The sequence below is a fragment of the Pteropus medius genome, unplaced genomic scaffold (genome assembly GCF_902729225.1).
Source record: "Pteropus medius unplaced genomic scaffold, Ma_sr-lr_union100, whole genome shotgun sequence".
NCBI lineage: Eukaryota > Metazoa > Chordata > Mammalia > Chiroptera > Pteropodidae > Pteropus > Pteropus medius.
Genome location: NW_024349803.1, coordinates 22,715,546 through 22,737,318, shown reverse-complemented (window position 1 = coordinate 22,737,318; position 21,773 = coordinate 22,715,546). Strand labels below are relative to the sequence as shown.

The 21,773-nt window shown below is 53.1% G+C and overlaps 1 protein-coding gene and 1 pseudogene across 9 annotated transcripts in view; one reads left to right on the top strand and one right to left on the bottom strand.

Annotated features, from left to right (window-relative positions):
- Positions 1–21,773, top strand: part of ITPR1 (inositol 1,4,5-trisphosphate receptor type 1) — a 292,239-nt gene that overhangs the window by 167,064 nt on the left and 103,402 nt on the right. For 8 of the 9 annotated variants that reach the window (XM_039837946.1, XM_039837937.1, XM_039837943.1 and 5 more), the window contains 6 exons: positions 2,208–2,333; positions 3,156–3,284; positions 4,637–4,757; positions 7,046–7,230; positions 10,872–11,020; positions 11,890–12,001. In XM_039837946.1, the coding sequence (XP_039693880.1) occupies positions 2,208–2,333; positions 3,156–3,284; positions 4,637–4,757; positions 7,046–7,230; positions 10,872–11,020; positions 11,890–12,001 (822 nt within the window). Of the gene's footprint in view, positions 1–2,207; positions 2,334–3,155; positions 3,285–4,636; positions 4,758–7,045; positions 7,231–10,871; positions 11,021–11,889; positions 12,002–17,247; positions 17,281–21,773 lie in introns of all 9 variants that reach the window. The other variant, XM_039837945.1, reaches the window with a different exon arrangement.
- Positions 12,854–12,971, bottom strand: LOC120582589 (uncharacterized; annotated as a pseudogene).

Below are 21,773 nucleotides of genomic sequence, written 5' to 3'. Positions count from 1 at the left end.
GCCATTCCCTCCAGGCTTACTTTTTCCCTGTTCATACATATTGGCTGCTAAGATGACAAAATGTGTCATGTTTTACCCTCGTATGCTTTGAAATGTATACCAGTAGTTCATATTTTAAACTTAATATGTGCTCATATATAGCATACATAGTATGTATTAAGTATATATGGTATTATGTTTTTAGATTAATTTTTGAGAAGTTAATACATTTTGAAAAGTTCAGATAGCAAAGATTATAAAGCAGCGGTCCCCAACCTTTGTGGCGCCAGGGACAGGTGCTCCTGTGAGCATCTAATGCCTGATGATCCGAGGCGGAGCTGAGGCGGAGATGCCGGCGCTGGGGAGCGGCCGCAGACACAGATGGAGCTTCGCTCGCTCGCCCGCTGCTCACCTCCTGCTGTGCGGCCCGGCTCCTAACAGGCCACGGACCGGTACCGGGCCTCAGCCCAGGGGTTGGGGGCCCCTGATGCAAAGGAGTAGGCTATGAAAAAATCTCCTAATCTGCCCCCGCTCACCCCACAGAATATCATTTCTTATGTTTTTGTATATCCTTCCAGAGTTTTGCTTAAAAACAATTACGTATACTCTACTCCCCACCCCCACTTTTTTTAACACAAAAGGTAATATTCTGGGCGTGCTTTTCTCCTTTTCATATCAGTCAATAAAGAGAGTCCACGTTCTTTTGTTTTTATAGTTGTGCGAAGGTTCGTTTTATGGCTGTACCGTTACTGTCCTCCGAGAAGGTCCACCCTACTTATGAGGTCCACCCTACTTCTGATTATTATAGTTAATAATCAGAACAAGAAAGTGACGAGCTCACATCTGTCTCACAGTCTTTCCCACACAGTACGCCATCGAACTTTGGGATTCTCATATATCTGATAGACGAAAATGATATTTTGACATAGTTTTAATTTGCATTTCTCTTATTGTCGAAGAGAGAGGTATGATATTAGCTTTTTTTCTATTTTTTACCCATTTTTGTTTGAAAGACAACGTAAGTACAGAAAGGCACGTGAATCCTTCCTAAGGACAATTATGGTGAGAACAGCCATGTAACCAGCACCAGGTCGGGAAAGAGGACAAGACCCCCCCCACCTCCCCCGCATCCCTTCCCCGTCCCCTGCCTCCCCCAGAGATGTCCCTGCTGAAGGTAGCCGCGAGCGACGCGCATGTTGCTTTTCTTTGTATGTCCCCAAACAACACAGTTTAGTTCTGCCAGTTTTCGAACTTCCCTTATTATTTTGTGCCTTTTAAGGTTCAGCCTCGTGTTAAGACCCCTCTATCCTGTGTGCAGCTGTGTGATTTCCTTTGCACAGAGCGTCCCTCCGCATCCTCGTCCCATGCCGGACGCTCCCGTGTTTCTGTTGACGCTCATTCCAGCCGTTTCCAGTGTTCGGCTCTTAGGAGCCAAGCGGAGCAGCTGGTGATAACGGGCCCCGAGGGGCTGGGCTCCCGCGTCCTGGCCGCGGGCGCAGCTCTCTGGCCGTCCGCTTAGAAGTGGAAGTGCTGGGTCATGGGGGTGCGTTTCTTCCACTTGACTCGAGAACGCCAGGCGGTTTGCCAGGCGGTTTGCCAGCCGCTGCTCCTGCTGCCATCCCGTCCCCCGGGGCGCTCCACAGCCCCGCCAGTTCCTAGTGCCGTCGGACCGTTTGCTTTTTTCAGTCTGGCGGGAGTGATATCTCGTAGGCGTTTTAATTCCTACATCCTTGATCACTAAATGAGGTTGAACATGTGTTTTTGTTTTTGACAATCGATATCGCTTTCAGAAAGTATCAGATCGAGTGTTTCGCCCGTTTTTTTTCTCTCAGAGAGCTCATCTTGCACCTGGAGGAATTCTTTGCTGGGATATGCATTGCAAACGGCTTCTCCCAACTCATGGCAGTTAACTCTTTTAATGGTGTCTTTCCGTGAACAGAAATCCTTAACTTTAATGTAGTCGGACTTGTCCACCGTCTCCCCTACGGCCAGAGATTTTTATGCCGTTCTTTGCCCTGAGCTCATGAAATTATTCTCTTCCAAAAGCTTCACGTTTTGGAATTTTGTCGGTGTGAACTTTCAATGCCCAAAGATCACGGAGGTGAGAGCTGGCCGGGGAAAACGGAGCGACCCTCTCGGTCCACCCTTGTCACCGTTCCGACGAGGCAGCCACGCAGGTACGCGTGTACCAGGTGGGCTGTTCGCAGAAGCCTGCATCTGTCTTCCAGGTTAAAATCGCGTACATCAACTTCCTGAATCACTGCTACGTGGACACGGAAGTGGAGATGAAGGAGATCTACACGAGCAACCACATGTGGAAGCTGTTCGAGAATTTCCTCGTGGACATCTGCAGGGTACGGCTCTCTGGAGCTGCGGGGCAGTCAGCGTGTGTGTGTGCAGTGAGTGTGTGTCTGCGTGTGCGTGCGCCCGAGCGTGCCCGTGTAGACGTGAGGAAAACAGCCTCGTCATTTCACCTCGCTCATCCGCGCCACAAGGAGGCCGATGTGGCTCTCGTCCCTTCGCACGCCTGATCCCTTCCTACTCTTCGCTCGTGGAGCAGAGTTTACTCATCAAGCTTCGGGGAACACGGGTTGTTTCTGGTTTACATTCCATCCTTCATGGATCGGTCTGTGACCGATCACCTGGGACGTATTAAAGTTGAATTTATAATGGTTTCTTTTCCTCAACAATGTGTCTCTCCTTCCTGAGCTGAACCTTTCTCCCGCAGGCCGGTGTGGAGGGATCTGCAAAGCCTTCTCTGTCCATGTTTTCATGACCTACAGTGGGGCGGCAGGGGGCGGGGGTGGTCAGTGCTCTTGGTTTGGTTTTGTGCTGAGCTCAACATTCCGTCTAAAGCCAAAGCCCCCTGCTCAGCAAGGAGCTATGAGGATTAACATGGGTTTCGTGGTGGTGGAGTTTGGGGAGGGAGAGAAGCAATAAGGTTCTTCAGAAAATAATTGTGAAATGAATCCCAATTTCAGAAACATTGTGATGTTAAAAGGGAAAAAAAAAGGGGTGTTTCCCAATGCTGTCCCTTCAGGGGAGAGTGACGACCCGCAGGCCTTTCCCCCCCTCCCCCGCCCGCCCCCGCACCTTGGTCAAGGGCAAGCGGCAGGAACGGTCACGGCTGACATGTAGGCCCCGCTGTGACGTCTGACGCTGCTCATTGCCCCCAGGCCTGTAACAACACCAGTGACCGGAAGCATGCCGACTCGGTTTTGGAGAAGTATGTGACAGAGATTGTCATGAGCATCGTGACCACGTTCTTCAGCTCTCCCTTCTCAGACCAGAGTACGACTTTGCAGGTGAGACACACGCACCTGGGGCCAGAGTCTGCGATGGGCCTGGCCGGCTGCACAGAGCACTGGGCCCAGGGCCTGGCACATGGGATATGTCCTCATTAACGGGCCCACTGTGCTTGGGGACTGAGCATCCGGGTTTCTCGGCCAATCCCTCAGGCTCCCTGTGCCCTGTCATCTGTGGTCACCCAGTCGCTGTCTCGGATGGCTGCGAGGTGTAGATCAGAAAGTACTTCCTGAAGAAAGCCGTGAGGGTCCGTTTGCCAGGACTGAGCGCAAAGAACACGGACTTGGGGCGTCAGAGAACCCCGACGTCCACTCACGGCTTCGCCATCGCTTCTGAGTTGTTTTGGATGCTTGCTTTCAGCCCTGATGGGCCTTCGTGTTTCCGTTGTGGCATTGAGGTGCCTGCCGTGTCGAGGGAGTGTAACCTGGGCCCCCATGAGGTGTGGAGCACTTAAAGAAGAAATGGGAGTTATCTAACCAGTGTCCGTGGAGGAGGGTCTGCGTTTTTATTAACCTGGTTTTTTTCCCTCGTAACGGACTTCCTTTCCCCCTAGCACTTCCGGTGGTTTATCATTCATCTTGGCGTCCTCTCTGGAGCTTCCCAATGCTTTTTTCTTTGCCGCATTAGCTCCCACTGTTTTTGGAGGGGCTGTGCGAACCCCCCACCCCCAAACTGAAGACCGGCAGAACAGCTCAGTGTCATGGTGATCTTTGCCTTGTAGGTCCAAAGCTGCCCTGACCACTTATAGCTTCTAGACGCATTCAGAAAGTCACTGTCAAATCGATTAGGTGGATGTTTGAGGTCTCTTATTTTAAAACGAGTACGAATTTTTACCGTCACGGCGAGGAGTAAGTCCTGCCAGGTATTAACATCACAGTGTTCCCTACGGTGAGTTAGTACTTACGAAGAGCAGCTGTCAGCTTTGTTTTTATATCATTGACGACGCTGCCAAAAATAAACACGTGGGGAGCATTCCAGGCGAGACCCACTTACTAGCGTAGATTCTACTCACAGCACGTGATATCTGGGAAGAACTTTGGGGTCGATCTGCCTCAGTCTGCTTAGTACGTGCCGGACAAAGCCCAGGCTCAGAGAGGCGAGGTAACTTGCTTGAAGCCACGCAGCTGGTCGGGACCTGGATGGGAATGCCCGTTTCCAGGCTCTTCCTTGCCATCAGGCGTCCATCGTCAGACAGCACCGGGTTGTGTATGGCCTCACAGTGCTTCTGGCTTTTCCCCGCTTGGCTAGGCCAGGAACCCGGCTCATCACCCTCACCCCTTTCTGATCAGCGCATGAGCGATCTGCAAATAAGTCTTCACGTGGCCTCTCCCTCGGCCTCTGTCTCTCGCAGACCCGCCAGCCCGTCTTCGTGCAGCTGCTGCAAGGCGTCTTCCGGGTTTACCACTGCAACTGGCTGGTGCCGAGCCAGAAAGCCTCCGTGGAGAGCTGCATTCGGGTGCTGTCTGATGTGGGTAAGGTACCAGTGCGGTTCGGAGTCAGCACGGTGGACACGAACTGCCCCGCAGTAGCGAAGGCCAGCGTTCCCTGAGCACCTGGGAGGCTCCACGCACCGGAAGCGGCAGGGCCAGACCTGGAAGCGGGGGCTCGACTCCCAAGCCGGGCCAGACGCCCCCAGAGTTAAGCGCCAGCCAGTCCCAAAGAAGGAGAGGCTTTGAAAAACAAGATTCCACAGTCAGACGTTAGGCAACTCTTGGCAGGCCTCAGCGCCCGCAAGCTTATTCAAGGCCCTGGGAAGTCCCTCATCCGAGAAAGCCATTTGTATCTGCCTGTAAATGTATTTGACCGTGTGGAAACTTGATTTCCTGCCGGACAGCACTCGTCCGGCCCCGAGCAACACCCTTTCTCAGAAATGGTGCGTTGCTCCCTCGTGCCTGTCAGTGATGAGTGGGTCTCCATCCACCTCCCCTCCCCTCACGTGGCATCTCTCAGCCTCAAGAGGAAGTTGGAAAGTTACTGCTCCCTTTACCCCGACTCCATCAGCCCCTACTCCTTCACCCCGTTCCCCCCGTAAATGCTATGCAAAGGCATGATCGCCCTGTCTGAATTTGAAGAGAGTTATCTGCCTGTAGCGATTCTTCAGGTCCCTGCAGACGTCATCAGCAAAGACAGGTCTGGGGTCCCTAACAGCTTAGTAGCTGTTCAGCAAGTCTAGACTGTTTATTAGGGCTCGTCGCGCAATTTCCTTTACTCTCGTGCTGTAGGTGTTGGTGTCTCTTTATTATCGATGTGGCACTATTTCACGAGAGAGTAGGCTTTGGAAGGTCTGTGCGTTACAGATTCCTGATGTGATATCTCAGAAACGGGGCTCTGAGACGGAACCCCCCGATAGCCCTCTCCTCTGCCCTTATATGGCCATGCACCGCGAGGCCGTTAAAATTTGGGCAAGTCGCCAAGTTGACCAGCTCAGCGCTCGTTAGATGAAATGTTTTCATCATCTCGGCAGCGATGAGACGAGGAGCGTGAAGGGACGTGAAACCCAGGGACCCAGGCCGCGCCCACTGGGGAATACGTCCCCCGGACGCGAGTCACGCCCCACGTCCCCGGTTCCGGTTCTTAGCTTGAAGAGGGCACTGCAGGCCCATAGTTTCTAGCTGAGATGAGTGTTTCCTGTGCATCCTGCTTTTTAGTTTTATATTATTTTATTATTATTATTATTATTTAATTTCCTACGTTCTGTATTAAACTGTTAAAAATTTGTCATCTGGCCGATGGTTCCTGTCCCTAAATTTCTCATACCCCACTTCCGGGGTGCCGGAGCTGTTTTCACGGTCAGGTACAGGTGGTAGAACACCTTCGCTTCTGGTCCTGTGACTGGAGGCAGGAAGTAGTTGTCTTGTCGTTTGGAGGCTGGTAGGTTCCTCATGTGGAAAAAAGGATTGTTAGTCTCCGTTGTCTTCCCTTTCCAAGCGAACTTTTTATTTTAGAATAATTTCGGATTTATAGGCAAGTTACCAAGACAACACAGAGTCCCTGTATACCCCTCACCCAGTTCCTCCACCGTCAACATCTGACGTTACCAGGTACCACTGATCAGAACTAATATTGGCACATTGCTGTCAACTGGCCTTGATTTGGTCTTCACCACTTTCTTCACTAACGTCCCTTTCTGTCCCAGAATTCGGCCGAGGCTTCCAGTCACATTAGTTGGCACGCCTCTGCAGTGCCCCGGCCTCTGACAATTTCTCAGAGTGCCCTTGCTGTTTGTGACCTTGACAGCCTGGACAACTTGACGTGTCCTGTAGACAGCCCCCCACTGTGGATTCAACTGATGCTTTTCTCCTGATGAGACTTGAGTTTTCATGTCCTTAGTGGGAAACGAGAGCCTGCGGGGCCAGAACAACTCACATCGCTGAATCGAACACCCAGCTTAGAAAAGGAGTTTTGGAAAATTGGTTCATTGGCCAAATGAGTGCCCCGTCTTGATAATTCTTAAAATACGTGAACACACTGGGGGCCTTAAAGCCATGCGTTGGGGAAACCCATTGACCTTTAACTTGACTGAGCTGTGTAACCTTCGCACATGTCACGTCCCTCAGAGCTGTCCCTCCCCACCCCCCCCAGAACTCACATTGGCACCCCGAACCTGCAGGGTGACGAAGCTCAGTTGAGCCCGTCGGTGTTCACGCTGACCCGCTCTACGCCCCGGAGAAGCCCGCCTGGCGGGTGAGGGGGGAGGTGGCCTGTCTCCGGGCATCTCCCATGGGAGCGATAGGCTCATGAGACACCTTCTCCCGCACAGCCAAGAGCCGGGCCATCGCCATCCCTGTGGACCTGGACAGCCAAGTCAACAACCTCTTCCTGAAGTCCCACAACATCGTGCAGAAAACCGCCATGAGCTGGCGGCTGTCCGCCCGCAACGCGGCTCGCAGGGACTCCGTTCTGGCGGCCTCCAGAGACTATCGGAACATCATTGAGAGACTGCAGGTAACCCCAGGCCGGCCGCGGGAGGCAGCCGGTGTGGCGAGCGGATAGTCAAATGCAGTGACGTACGTGGGACCGGGAGGGCAAGCCCCCTAGGGAGGGACGCGCCCCTGGCCGTCACGGCCGCTCAAGGTTACTCAGCTCACAGATTCTCCTTACGAATGGCGACTCCGCTCTTCCCAGGGAGGCGTATGAGTGTTAGAAGAGGATGCTTAGAGTGAGGGTCACGGGTGCTTCCCCCCAGCTCCCTGGGACATGATATGCAGCCTCTTGAATCAGCAGGTAAACAAGCCTAACAGTCCGGGGAGAAGGGTTTTGTATCAGGATGAGCCCGGCGGGAGTAGAGTGGGGTCGACTCCCGGCTGGGCGATGCTCTTTGTTCTCGGTGCCTGTGAAGAGCTCTGTCCTTCCGTTAGGGTGTGAACGGGACGGTCAGCGCCGACACACCTCGACGGCCTCGCGACGATCGCTTCTCGTGCCTCTCTCCGTCGCAGGGCCTTCGAATGGGCACAGTGGCCAAGAGTGTGGCCGCAGGCCAGGGGCCAGGGTCTGGCTCCGCTGCTTAGAAACAGTGGGGCCCGGGGAAAGTGGCTTTGGTGCTCGTACGGTAGGGCGATCGTGACGTCCACCTCGCGGGGTCGGTGTGAGGATCGAGGAGAGTTGGCAACGTGTTTGGTTGTCTCCGCCCGCGTGACAAGTCACAGTAGCGGGGCTTTTATGCCTTGTTCTGGAGGCGGACCGGGCACAGCGAGATGACCTGCTCAGGTCCACGCCTGTGGTTGCAGTCCGGTGGCGACCAGTCGGACTGGTCTTGAATTCTTGCTCAGTCGCATGTTTGGCAGTCGAGGCTGATTGACAGCTGGGGCCCCAGTGGGAGAGGTTGGCCGAAACATCTCCGGGTGGCCTCCGCGTGGGCTCTGGGCTTCCTCATAGCGTGGCGGATCCCAAGGCGAAAGTCTCCAGGGAGACCCGCGGAGGCCGTCCTGCCTTCGTGACCTGGCTCCAGGGGTCGCACAGCACCACTCCCGCGGTCCCTGCTTAGTCACGGCAGTCACAGAGGGCCACTCGGGTTCAAGGAGAGGGCACATAGACCACCACGTTACGGAACAGACGTCAGTGGCACGTGGTCAGCAGAATGTGCGAGGCGGGACCTGCGGTGGTGGCTGTCATCGGACAGTAGAATTCACAGAAAGCACGTAGCGCAGTGGCCGGCGGGCGCCGAGCACGCGATCAACGAGAGCTGTTGTGGTTATGGTTCCTGTTAGTGTTGTCCTTGCTGCTGTGGCCGTGACAGTCATTGTTGCTAGACGGAATAAGTGCATCTCCGTGGGGTTATATAACTCACCGAAAGACCGAAGGGTTCACGGATGCATTCATCAGCGCCACACTTGGCACTGAGGGTACAGTGGTGAGCAAAACCAGGAACGATCTTTTCGCTCGTGGAGTCTCGAGTTTGGGGAGGGAGGCGGACGTTAGTCGGCTAATCACACAGATAAAACAACAGGGAGACACGTGCTGCAGACGAGTGAGCGGCGCCACGGGAGACTCTGATGCCGAAACGAGTCTTGCCTGGGGTTGGGATAGTGATCGAGGAAGCCTTCGCTGTTATGTTCGAGCCAAGATCAGGGAAACGCAGGACTTACTTAAAGAAAAAAATGTGACGGGAGAGAGAAACGTAAAGACATCATACGGGAGAGAATATGGCTCTACGGCGCATTCAAGGACAAAAGGAAGGTCAGTGCGGCTGAGCCCGTGCCGCTGGGGAGGCAGGTGGGGCTTCGCGGGTCAAAGAGAGACGTGCAGCCCGTGGCACGGTGGTTCTTAAAGGTCACATGCTCCCCAAGTGAGGGCTTCTCGACCTCACATGCTTTCAGGAAGGAGAGACGTTGTAGACGTGTAAGTGTGAATGCTCGGTGCTTTCTTGTCTGTCCAACTAAATAAGTTCCCTGTGGTCAAACACACCAGCTTCTTTTGCTGTTCGTAGATTTGCATGTTCTTAGAGAGTGAAATAAAATACCTAAGTACAGATATTGCTCGTGATAAAGATTTGGCCAGTGGCTGACAGGGAGGGTCCTCATTATCTGCTGAGCTGTCATCTGCATCTCCGGCGGCACAGGTGGTCACGTGTAAGGACATTCACTTGCGGAGCGGCACTTCTGTGATTAATCCCCATTCGGATGCCCCCCTCACGTAACACGAGCACCCCGCCCCGCACGTCGCTTTGCCATGCTCGTGTGTCGGTCTCTCTGATTGCCGAATGTTACCCATTTGACCATGCGATGCAAATCGATTGCAATGTAGAGTTCAAACATTGCAAACGATGCAGGATTTCATGAACACGATGCCGAAGAGCTGCATCAATTCCGTCCAGTGCTGTAGGCGAGTAAAGATGTGCAAGTCGGGCCCAGCAACTGTTGAAGAAGAGGAAAGTGGGTGCTTTCGCAGAGGAAGCTGTTGGGGAAACCGATGAAACTCCCAGAGAATTTTGCCAAAATGACCCTTTTTGACGGTGCTGCGAATGTCAACATGACCCGAGGAATGTCGCAGCAGACCCTGACAGTCTCGGGAAAATTGCCCACCCCCCCACCCCCAAAGAAATAGTTTGATTGACTCATGCATTCTTCGTGCATCTTAACTATTACTGAGTGATTACAAGTTTTATTAAGTATAAAGTAAAGTAAAATTGTATTCACATGTTTTATTTTCTGGTAAAAGATCGATCCGTTCTCCATTGACCATGGCCTATGAAATTTGGGTCCCTACCTGGGGCGCATGCGGTTCGAGTGGCCTTTCCCACGCAAAGCCCCTCGGTCAGCCGGGGGCTCCTCCGTTCTCCGCTGTGCCGACCTCTGCCCCTGGTTGGGTTGTCGGTTCCCAAGCCGTCCAGCAAGTGGCCGCATCTTTTGGCGATGACAACTCCTCCGTGTTCTGCCATTTGCCTTTACATGGTGTTCGTTGAGTTGGTTTTGCTGCTCCTTCAACTTCTCTCTGTTTCCCTTTCCTAGAGCTGTGTGTTTTGCGTTTGAAGACCGTCATGCTATCAGGGTACACGTACTTAGCATGTTGATACCGCATGTTCGTTCATTCGTGTCCTCATTTTCATACGACTTTTTATTGTACGAACACTTCATGCTCATCGAAAGTCATTTGATGGTATTCATGAGTACTGATGTAGAGAAGAAAATTAGAATCTCCTATAATCCCGCCACCCAGAGAAAACCACTAGTGATGTGTTAGGCATAGCTGGTGTGTATCCTTTAGCTATGGGTGATGTTTATGAAAATCGGATCACGTAGTCCATACTATTGTTTGACCATTTTTTGCACTCGTACCGTAGACATCTCTCCATGTGGTCGAATGTATCTTTTGCATCATATTTTAAAATATATGGAATGATCCCCTGAGTAGCTTAAAGACCCCCTCACGGGAAGGGCTGGTGGGGTGTAGACCTGTTTCTACTTTGTTTTCGGCATCGGGGCTAATGCTTCAGGCACCACGGGGCAATGTCTGAGAGTTTGGGGTCAGTCCCGAAGTCTCTCTAAGCCAGCCAGGGCCATGCTCGTCTCGTAGGTGAGAAGGGGACGTCCTCAGCCTCCGCGGTCAGCTCCGGCCATAGCCGCTCAGCACGCTGTGCTCCATTCTAGGACATTGTGTCGGCGCTGGAGGACCGGCTGAGGCCCCTGGTCCAGGCCGAGCTGTCCGTGCTGGTGGACGTCCTGCACAGGCCCGAGCTGCTCTTCCCGGAGAACACCGACGCTAGGCGCAAGTGTGAGAGCGGCGGCTTCATCTGCAAGTAAGTGGCCTCTGTCGCTGGGGTGGTCCGCCTTGGGGCTCCGCGGCCGGACAGAGCAGTCATTCCCGAAGAGGGGACGCTAGCCCTGGTTTTCGACGTCGACGAGTCCTGTTCTGACGTCCCAGAGTGAGTCCGTGGGCCTCGCTGCGGTTCTGTGAGCCTGTCTCCTGTCACCGGCATGCCCGTCCTGTCTTCCGTTCGGCAAGGACTGACCCTGCCCACCAGGGGCTGCGACACAGGCCCAAAAAACGTCACGACCCTTCCGCCCTCAGAACTCTGGCACTTACCGGGGCCTCACAGTCTTTTCCTAAGGAGTCTGTAGACTCCTGGTTGAAGCCTGGGACGTAATCTAAGAGAAACGACTGGCTTCCGGACCAGGGACCCTGTTTACCCTGAGGCTGGTTCTCTGCGGAGCTGGAGGGTGGCCTCTGCCGTTCGGTTTACTGTTCAGGGCTCCTCGAGGCCCAGACTGCATCAGGGGACAGTCTGCGCCATTATCCTCATGCGGTGTTTGCACCGCTGGCACATTTTGGCCACGTCACCTGCTGTCCTCATAAAGCTGCCCTTCATAAACGAGCCGGTCTGAGTGGACTCTGTCCCACGTCCCCGTCTCTCTCTCTACTCTCTCCGCGGGCTGGGACTGGCTCTGCCCGCTGAGCCTGCGTGCTGTCACCAGCCAGCAGGTGTCGCTGTCGATTCTCGGTGAGGTTGGTTCTCCGTGTGGAGAATGCCCCAGGCACGCCTAACCTGGGAGTCCTTGGCAAATATCTGTTCGTTGGCTGGAGAATGGCAGTCGGTTGCTGGCAGAGGGGTTTTGTAACGCACACATGCCGCGGTGATGTAACATGTGGCCCTCCCGCCCCATCCAGGCTGATCAAGCACACAAAACAGCTGCTGGAGGAAAACGAGGAGAAACTCTGCATCAAAGTCCTGCAGACCCTCCGCGAAATGATGACCAAGGACAGAGGCTACGGAGAGAAGGTGCCGCGTCTCACGCCCCGTCAAAACCGGGTTTCTACTGGGTGGGGGCAGGGCTAGAAATCCACCTGAGGTCAGGCATGTTGACGGAAGGGTTAACTTTCTTTTATAACTATTGATCCCACTCCGAAGTGTAGCTAAATCCTATGGCTGTCTCCTTTAAAAGCCACAGATATTCAGTTGTCTCTCATAGGCTGTTTGCCACATAACCTCCCGTCAAGAGAAACAGCAATAACACGCTTTTCCGACCACGTAAGTTCCCACCGTGAACACAGATGTCTCGTGGATCGACACACGAGTTTCTGTCTATGGGGTTCCAGCTGAGCATACCTGTGGGCTTGCTTGCTTCTTTCTGGTGAGATGTCACACAGCCCTGCCAGTGTGTTAAGCCCCCTCCAGTTCTAACTAGAATTAAGGCAGCCAAACGTGTCACCACGTCTACTTAAAATCAGGAAGTGGACAGTCCCTGGGACGTGACACTGCTTAGCACGTGCCACGAGAAAGGGTCTGCAGAGAACATGACTCACACTTCCCATTTTGGTCCAAGTAGGATAAAAACAATCCTCCTTTCTGCCCTGCTTCCTCCTCCCAAAAAGCCTGGGCCTGAGTCGAAATCTCACCAGTATGCATTTGAGGTGGATAATGTTCATTGATTGTCTCCTAGCCGCTGTTAGCAGTGTTTTCTGAGTAGGCGAACACACTGATATCGAGTTATCAAAATACCCGATAACTTGCGTAGTCAACTCTGTGAAGAAGTCGTGGTGATTAAATCATGGCCCGCCTTGTCAAAATGGACGGCGACAGCCAGACTACCGCAAGTTCAAAGGTCTGCAGGAATCTGGCTTTTTTTTTAAACGCCTACAGCACCTGGTCTTCCTGGGTGGTCTCCCATCCAAGCACTAACCGGGCCGACCCTGCTTAGCTTCCGAGGTCAGACGGGGTCGGGCGTGCGCAGGGTGGCGTGGCAGCAGGCGGAGTCTTGCTTTCTAAGCTAAGCAATGTCTACCGTTAACATTAGAGCGATTTCCCGTGTGAGTCTTTGAATAAGAAAAAAGTAGAACAGAAAAGTGCACTTTTTTTTTTTTGTGGCTTCATTCCTCCACTGTCCCCAAACCACAAGCCTTTCAAATGTCACTCTAAACTTTTAAAATCGATCCATTGAAAGATGAACGGATGTTGAGTAATTAGACAGTAAATTTCTGTAACTCAGTAGGAATTTTGTGGCGAAGGCTGCCAGAAACGAGTTAATATAAATAATAAAAGCCAGAAACGAGTTAACATAAATAATAAAAGCAAAGAACCCTGGTGGCCAGCGGTGAGATGGCCTCTCCTACAAACACCTGGACGAGGAGAAGGCTGCCAGCACAGACCGCACCTGCCAGACGAATCAATAGTAACTACTTATTCCACGAGATTGTTATTTTTCCTAACGTGAGCTCGAAGACGTGGTTTAAAAATAGAATTCTAGTTACATACATTCACTCTCCATAATAAGGCAGAATCCGCTCAAAGGGCCTTAACCAGCTATGAATATATTTTTACACCTTAGGGGCATAAAACTCGATTTTAAAATGTGGAGACCACAGTCTTCTCCTCTTCAGAATAGCTGTTCCTTTTTATAACTTGAGGTTCTTCAAGCGAACCGGGCATCTCCGCTCCAGTGCGTATTGTGAGTCGTGATTATACCCTCATTCCCCTTTGTCATTTTATGCCTCGGGAGGTAGAAGTGCTGGTGGCCGATGAGTCTCTCGGCGGATGAGAGACTGCTTAGCACGTGCGGCGAGAAAGGGTCTGCAGAGAACATGACTCACACTCATGGGGCCACGTGGAAGGGACGACCCCCCGCTGCCTCCTTGCCCTGCCGATTAATGCCAGTTGGGACATTGTCACAGACCGGGGACATACCGGACCCGAGATGCTGTGGCATTGCCTGTTGTTAAGCTCGTGGAGGAAGAGAGAGCCCAGGCTGAGAGGGCAGGGGATGGCGCTCGCCGTGAAGGAGAATACGTGACCGGAAGTCGGCCGCAGCTCGCAGCCCTGTTCAGCTCGGGAGGAAATTAGTCACGCCCAAAGCGGGGACAGGCCTGGAGGCCAGGTGACATTTCTTTCCAGCATGGTTGGGGCCGCCATCCGCTTCACAAAACTGAGAATACTGTAGGCACGTATGGGGACTGCTGTGCAGCCGAGGACATTCTGGAAAGCCGTGTGGGTCAGCACGTATTCGCAGTGCTGCCCGCCCTCGGCTTGGCCTGCTCAGAATGCTGCTTACAGTCCCGTTCACTGAACTTTACAAGAGGGCGCCGGCGGGGGCGCTGCGCTAGTGCCGCCTTTTCCGGCCTGGTAGTGAGCACCGACGGCTTTGAAAACGCCTTGGATGGTTTCCCAGCCGCCCCTGTTTGACTAGAGAAACAGGTCGTTTGGGGCAGGCCATCTCTGTCCAGGGAGGGGACACCTAGGGCCGCAGAGCTGACCTCCCTCAGGCAAGCCAGCCCCGGTGGAATAAGCCAGGTGCTCTGTGGACTGGGTGCCGAGGGCCCCCGGCGAGCGTGGAAGCTGTTTCTATCTCACTGGCCCAGTTTTTCTACCAGTCGCCTCTTAGATGGAACTCACCCCGTGACTGAATCCCCCGCGGGACACACACAGCTCTCCTGAGTCTCTCCTGGTCAGAATCCTGTCTGCTGGGCTCCGGTGCCTTGTCCAGCTCCTCCTGCACACGAGGAGGCCGTGGCCGAGAGCCGAGGTGACATCCCAAGGTCACTCCCCAAGGCCACGTGGAAAGCGTGTGGCAGGATCGAGGCCAGAACCCAGGGTTCCCAGCTCACAGGGCCGTGCCCTCGTCCGCCTTCCCCAGGCGTCCGTGGTGGCATCCACCGTGTCCGTGGGCCAAGTTTTTTTCTAAGTTTTAATTCTTAAAAATGGTGAGACTTTTACCCATTCGTACTTTTTCATTCGACATTTAGAATTTAGTCAAGGTCACAGATGAAAAAGAAAGTCGAAGCCAATTTTATCCTGTTTGAAAACGCTGCTGTTTGTCGGGGTCTGCCCATTTGAGGAGGAAGGCCAGCCACAGCCACCTGCCGCCTGCCGCCTCCCACTGCCACATACGCCGAAGTGTAGCGATCGCTCTCAGACTGCCTGACAGCCCGCCCAGCTCCTGGAGCATGTCTTCAGTGACACTGGTAACACCAACCTCTTGTTGTGTGCCGGCCACTATGCTAAGCGCATCTCCTACCTTGTGTCAGATCAGCCTCGGAGACAGATATCACTAGTTAACTATTATACCCGAAATGAGGAGGGGCGAACCGGGCTCAGAGAGGTTCAGAAACTTGCCTGGGGTCACACAGCCAGCGAAGAGCCCCGGACCGAACCCAGACAGACGGCCTGATGTCAGCGTCCCGGCTCCTCGGCGCCGCCTCGGCGTGAGGGATCAGCGTCGTTCGGATGTTTCCGGGCCCACCTACAAGTGTAACGTTTAAGTTGCGATTATGTTCCATGGTCACGTAAAATAGATGGGACAGAGGCCCTCAGAGGCCTGAGTGTAGCAGAGCTTGACCATCTCGTCTTTGGCTCAGTTCTGATTTCTCCCCAGCTGGAAACAGTCTCTAATTGATACCAGGTGACTTTACAAATTGTGATTGTCCCAAGGTCACCCCAAACACGGTGGTTTGGTCAGGCCCTTTATGAAAGAGTCAGGTCAGTAGCTGGTCAGTGGTCGGCCCGCTGGCTTTGGGCCCCTGCACTGAGAAGGACCTGTTCAAGAACTGTCACACGTGACGGCAATAGGATTAAAAAATTTTCTTTAACTTATGTGTCTCGACAATGCAAAGGACCAGCAATGCATATTCGTCTCAGAGAGAGGTAAATATAAAATAACGAAGCATTAAAAATGACGCCCCAAATAGCAATGACATACGTTTTCATATGATACTTACAGCATCTTTTTCTCTTGTGTATTCAATGTTCTAAGTTTAAAATTTTATCAAAACTTCACAACCACTCATGTGCACCATGCCTACTAAACTTCACTTTTAATCTGCAGATTAAACCATGTCCATTAAAAAAAAAACAAAAAAACAAAAAAACAAAACAAAAAAAACCTCCATAGCTAAACATCCTGAAAATTGACTCTCTCTAACTGACAGGAACCTTCCTTCAAGCCCTAGACCCTGCCGGAAAAGGGAACACAGTTATTCCATGTCTTGGCTGCTCTGTAGCCTACTGTAGGTGTTTGTTACGCTGCCGTTGACTTCAGTTAGAGATCCAGGGGCCGAGAATCAACGTAAAAGGGCATCTCAGAACTTACTTAAAATCCACGTTCCCTGCCAACAGTGGTAGCTAGTTTACTACTAGGGGGCTTTGACCTCAGATGGTGCCAGAGTTTCTCTTTCAACAAACTGCCAGCCCCCTGCTGATTGCCGGTGCTGCTTTTCTCTTCGTGAGTAGAGGATGCATTAGCATTTCCAGGTATCTGTGTTTCTAATAGCAACTGAAATTTGCCAGATGTGCTGAACATTAACGAAGCATCATAAAAGTCAATCAAGGACCATCCGTCTGTCCTGTGCAGTTAATGGTCTCATTTGCGATTTTTCTTGAACTCGAGGCTATTAAATTGTTTACTTGTTATTAATATTATGTGAGTTAGCACCAGTCATCTTTGGGGGGGTGGATTTTTGTTTTAATTGTGAGCAGTGCCAGGATATGACACTTCCGAACTTGGGGCGTATCAGTCTTAATACTCGCTGATGGCAGCCGATCCTAGTTCAGCCCAGCCACAGTCTGGACCCCCGCCCCCCAGCCCCTCCCGAACGGTGAGACGCGTCTGAAGAGCTGTCCTACACAACTCGACCTGACGCTCGCCCTATTCCTGCTTTCCCATCCTCTTCCGAAACTGTGTCCCGAGACTGTGCCCTTGCTCATGGCTTGGACCAGCGGTTGCCCCCGTAAAGAGCTGCAGAGGCGGGGGCGGTCCTGGGGTCCTGCTTGAGTGCCCTGCGAGGTTTGAGGCCTGCCACGGGGACAGCGTGTGGCAGCCTCCTGCCCGTTTGTTCCGGAGCAGAACATTTCAGAGCAGATGTCACAATGAGGTGCGGCGGTGTCCAGAACGCCTGCGCCTCTTAAGACGGTCACCGTCTCACGAGGCGTCCACCGAACGAGTCAGCGGGAGGACCACGACCCAGACAGCGACCGACGACCGAGAACTCTCGGCTCTCTTGCTTCCTTCCCTAACATCTCCTTTTTCTCTCTTCCAGCTAATTTCCATTGATGAATTGGATAATGCTGAGGTCCTAATTTCATTTCTTTAAATGTCCCATGTGGTGTTTTCGTGACCGTTTTCCAGTGAGCACTGTGACCCGTCCCCTGGTCTCTGCAGAGTCCAGCGTCTAACCCTGTGCCGTGTGCCTTCCGGGGATGAGTCACATCCTCCGTGTCTGTGTTGTTAGCATTTGCCATGAGTTTGTTTGCCGTTTGTCCCTGGAGATCCCATCTGAGTCTAGATAAAGATTTTCTAAACTGAGATATGATTTCAGTTGCTCGCTATCTAGAATCTCAACTGAATTTGCGGTGGACGCTGGCCATTAACCTGTCTGAAACTCATTGTGCCTGTCGTCAAAACAGAGCTGTTTTTCTGTGTAAAGCATCAGCTACAAAAAGAGAAGCAGCTGCTTTGGTCCAGTCTGAAAGCGTTTTTAAAAACCCCTCCTCTCTTGGTCTCCACGTTGGAGAGCATCGAGTGCAAGGGAGGGGTCATTTTTGTCCAAGTGCGAATTGCAAGGGCTCGTTGAGACTTCGCAGCTGCAGGCTTGTGACAGGGTGGGAATGTCCGAGAGCTGTGGCTTCTCTTCGAGGAAAGCTGCCGAGTGGTCAAGAAATTGAACGGTCACCCGACGGCTTCCATACTTAGGTATCCAATTAGTTTCACTTACTGGAGTCACCCTGGAGACCGACAGAGGGGTGGTCATTTTGTTTGGGATTTGGGGGCCTCTAAAATATTTTCTCTTTGATGACTGTTTCGCAGGGTTTCTTGCCATATTTTTAGGACGAGATCCATGCTGGGTATACGGTACTGGAAAAGATTAATTGGGGAATTGATGTGTATGATTGGGGGAGTTGAATCGCGTGTCAGTTCAAGCACAGTGGACGAAAATGTGATTTGACTGTTAAAAAAAAAAAAAAATCACCTTTTGGCCTGCTTCTGCCCGTCCGGGAGGCCAGTGAATGCTTTGCTCTGGGTGGGAAGGTGCCGCCAAATAGCATATGCTGTCTGATGTCTGTCACCACCATTTCAGAAACAGTAAGGGCCGTGTGGGGTCAGGTACAGCCCGGGGGTATCCCAGGCTTAAACCCAGAAGTGACGCAGCGGCTGTGAGCTGGGGCCGGTGCTCTCAGGCACGGAGCTCAGCGAGGTGACGTGACCATCTTAGCTCACCCAGCCACACGGCGGCTCCCGCGGGCCGAGCGCCCAGCCGGCTTCTCTCACGCGAACTTCTCCTTGCGTTAAGCAGACGCCAGCAGGCGAGGCGGCCGAGCCCTCCGGGGCGCGCAGACGCGAGCGAGGAGAGCGGAAGGTCCAGCGCCGCTCGAGGGACCACGTGGCCGTCGCGCTCCTGCCGTGCCCCGTTTGGTTTCTCTCGCCCGAAAAACACGCCCCGCGAAACTCGCACGTCGGCGCCCTCGTTTCTCCCTGGAGCTGTGACCGCCTCGCCGATTTAAAGTCTCCCTCTGAAACCCTGAGGTCGAGTTTCTGTTCGCCTCGGCACAGATGAAGTTGGGGCGGGAGGAGCATCCCGGATCGGAGCGGGCGGTGTTCCGCACCGTAGCGATCGGCTTGCTCAAGACAGACCTTGGGTCCCCTGGCAGGGACGTCGTTGCTCGCTTACGGAAAGATTCCACAGTTGGAGCAGGTGTGTTTATAATTATACTCTAGGAAATAGAATACTGTCTGTTTATAAAAGAAGAATGTTCTGGCAGCTACTTGGATTCTCTGAAAATTCCCTAAGGAAGCAACTGTGGATCCCTTCTTCGCTGTTACCCCTGGCAACCGGCGGAGCCCTGGACACGGTACTGTCCCCAGGCCCCCAGGCTGTTGGATCCGCGCCTCTAGGCAGAGCTGCCCGATTGGCCTTTATTGTCCGTGGCTGTTCTGGAAACTCCCGCGGCTCCCGCGGTTGCTCCCCGACCCAGCGTTCTGTCGGCGTGAGCTGGGGCAGACCAGCACCCCACAGCTGGGGCCCTGCGGAAGCTTGCTGAGAGCGGACGCTCGCCGGGGTTCGTACGGGCAATGCCTCGCCCCCGAATTGCAGACCAACCTTTAGGATGCTAAGCGTGCTGGGGACAGCGTGGGGCGAATCTGGCGACCCTGCCAGCCTCCAAGTGGGGAAGGGCCATCGCCCTTTGCTGAGAAAGGCCATCGGGCGTCTCCAGAGAGGTGTGCAGTGAACAACTTGGGAAAAAAACACAGCGCCTGCTGAGTCCCTGTCAGTGCCCTGAGTAGTTGGAGTGAAGTGAGGACAGGATACAGGGTCCCTGCACGGTGGGGCCTCCTCAGCCGCCTTCTAGTTCTAGAAGAAAGTTTCACTGGAAACCAGGAGGAGGAGGCCACCCGCCTCCTTTCCTCCCTCCCCTCCTCCCTCCCCTGTGGCAAATACAGAGGCAGTGTCTCCAGCCATACTCCCTGATTTTGCCTTCTCCTTGGTGGGCAGGGGACGGGTACGGATGAAGGGAGAAGAAAAGGAAGCTGTTTGCATCGAGTGTCTCTGCTCATTCTGAAGTGTGTAGTTCAATGGCTAGTTACAGATGGATACACACGAGTCAAGGTGCAGAAAGACACCACCGCCAGAAAGGTCCCTTGTGTACCCATTCACGGCTTCAGATGGACACGGGTCGATGCCGAAGGCTGTGACACGCATCTGAGTGTCCGCTACGTCCCAGACGCAGTGAGGGGACATCTGGAGAGAGGCTGCCCAGACACACAGCGTCTGCCCTTCTGGAGTCGACCGTTTCATGGGGGAGGCGGACAGTAGGGCGAAGGAACGTTAAGTGACAGCCGTCAACCACGAGAGGGGTAGAAAGCTCATCGGGTCATGAGAACTCGTAATCTGCGGACATCCACCTTAGCAGAGGGGTCCGGTGACAACCAGCAAGTCGCACCAACGGGTGATCACGTGAGCCACTTTTCTCAGCTGTGAGGTGCTCTGCTAACCAAGGGTCAGATCGTGGCAAAGCGCTCGCCTTCAGGGCGAGGACAGGCACACACCCACACCCACCCGTTGTCACGTATGAGTCTTTGGAAAAGAGCCGTGCGTTAGAACGTGTGTGCTGTGGCTCGGTGGACAGGCAGCGTTTGTACATGTCTGAGATCCGATCCCCGTTTAATCAGTGTCACCGTGAAATCGCCAGAGCCACTGGGGTCAGCTCGCAACTCCGCCTTTCTGCACGGCCACAGGAAAGCTCGGGTGACGTTCCCACGTGTCGAGGGCGGCCGCAGCCCAATTCTGCCGAGTCCTCCGCTTCTCCCTCCACGTGCTTCTGCGCGCAGAGCGTGTGGCCGACAGGGAACTCTGTCAATTCAGGAGGCCAACGAGGAGCCGCACGGGAAGGAGTAGATTCCGCCCGCAGGGGGCGCTCTCGCGACGTCCAGCCCAGGGCGGGAGTGTCCTACTTTTTGCGTTGCTGCGAACTGCTGGGTTGGGCACCTGCCAACATTCAGGCAGCAGTTACATAAGAGCGTCTTTTTTTCCTGGAATTTGGGCTTACTGCTGATGTGTGACCTTCAGCAGTAATTGCCAATAAATGCAGCGAGGCTGTTTACTGTTAGGCACTGTTGGCCGCAGAGCAGGCGGGCCCCACGCGGCGCACACAGGCGCTGTGGCAGAGCCTGGGGGGGGCTCTCGAGTGCGCTGTCTTTTTTTTTTTAATGCTGACGTTATTCCGTAACGCCTGAAGTTGTACAATTTAGTCAAGTCAGAATGCGGTTTTTAAAAACCCGGATTTCACCGTTGAGTTCCGATGGACTTGTTCTATAAAATCGGGGTGAAACCAAATAATTTTTACTTCTTATTTTGTTTCTAAAAACAAATGCCATGAGCAAAGGGTATTGTGTTAGCACATGGGAAGGTTTAACATTGTTTTTGCTAAAACGTTAGGTAGCTTCTATTTTGGCTCAGTTTTTTAAAAAGAGTTCTGTTCTCTTAGTGTGGGTTTTCAAAGGCTCGTGAAAGACAGGGCCCAGCAATCGTCTTTGCAAGGCCCTCTCTGTTTGTCTGTTTGTTTGTTTTTCTCCTTCGAGGTTGCGAGTGGGTGAGGAGGAACTGAACACTGGTGGGGTTGGGGGTTAGAGATTATAAATTCCCTTGAATGGTCTGATAACGACATCTACATTTCTTGAACTGCATTCGACTTCTGCTGGGGTGGTCTCTGGGTGGAGACGTCTTATTTGGAAGGAAAATTATCAAAGCCCAGGGATAGTAGAGAAACGATGTTGAAGGCAGCAGAAAGCAAAGGGCATTTACATGTCTGTGCTCTCTGCTCCCTGTAATAGGCACCCGTGGACCGGCAGGCAGACGGACGAACGGATGGACGGACGGACGGATGGATGCGGGTGGGTGCTGTTGTCACACACCAGAAATAGTAACCCAGGAAGTCTGTGGGCTTCTTTTTTATTTAAGAATGACAGAGGATAATTTTCTTCACTTAGAGTAGAAATTTGCCCCTCGATAAAATGTTTAGTATGTTCTGTATCGAAGGCGAGAGCGTCAGGATCTTACGTGCGTGTATC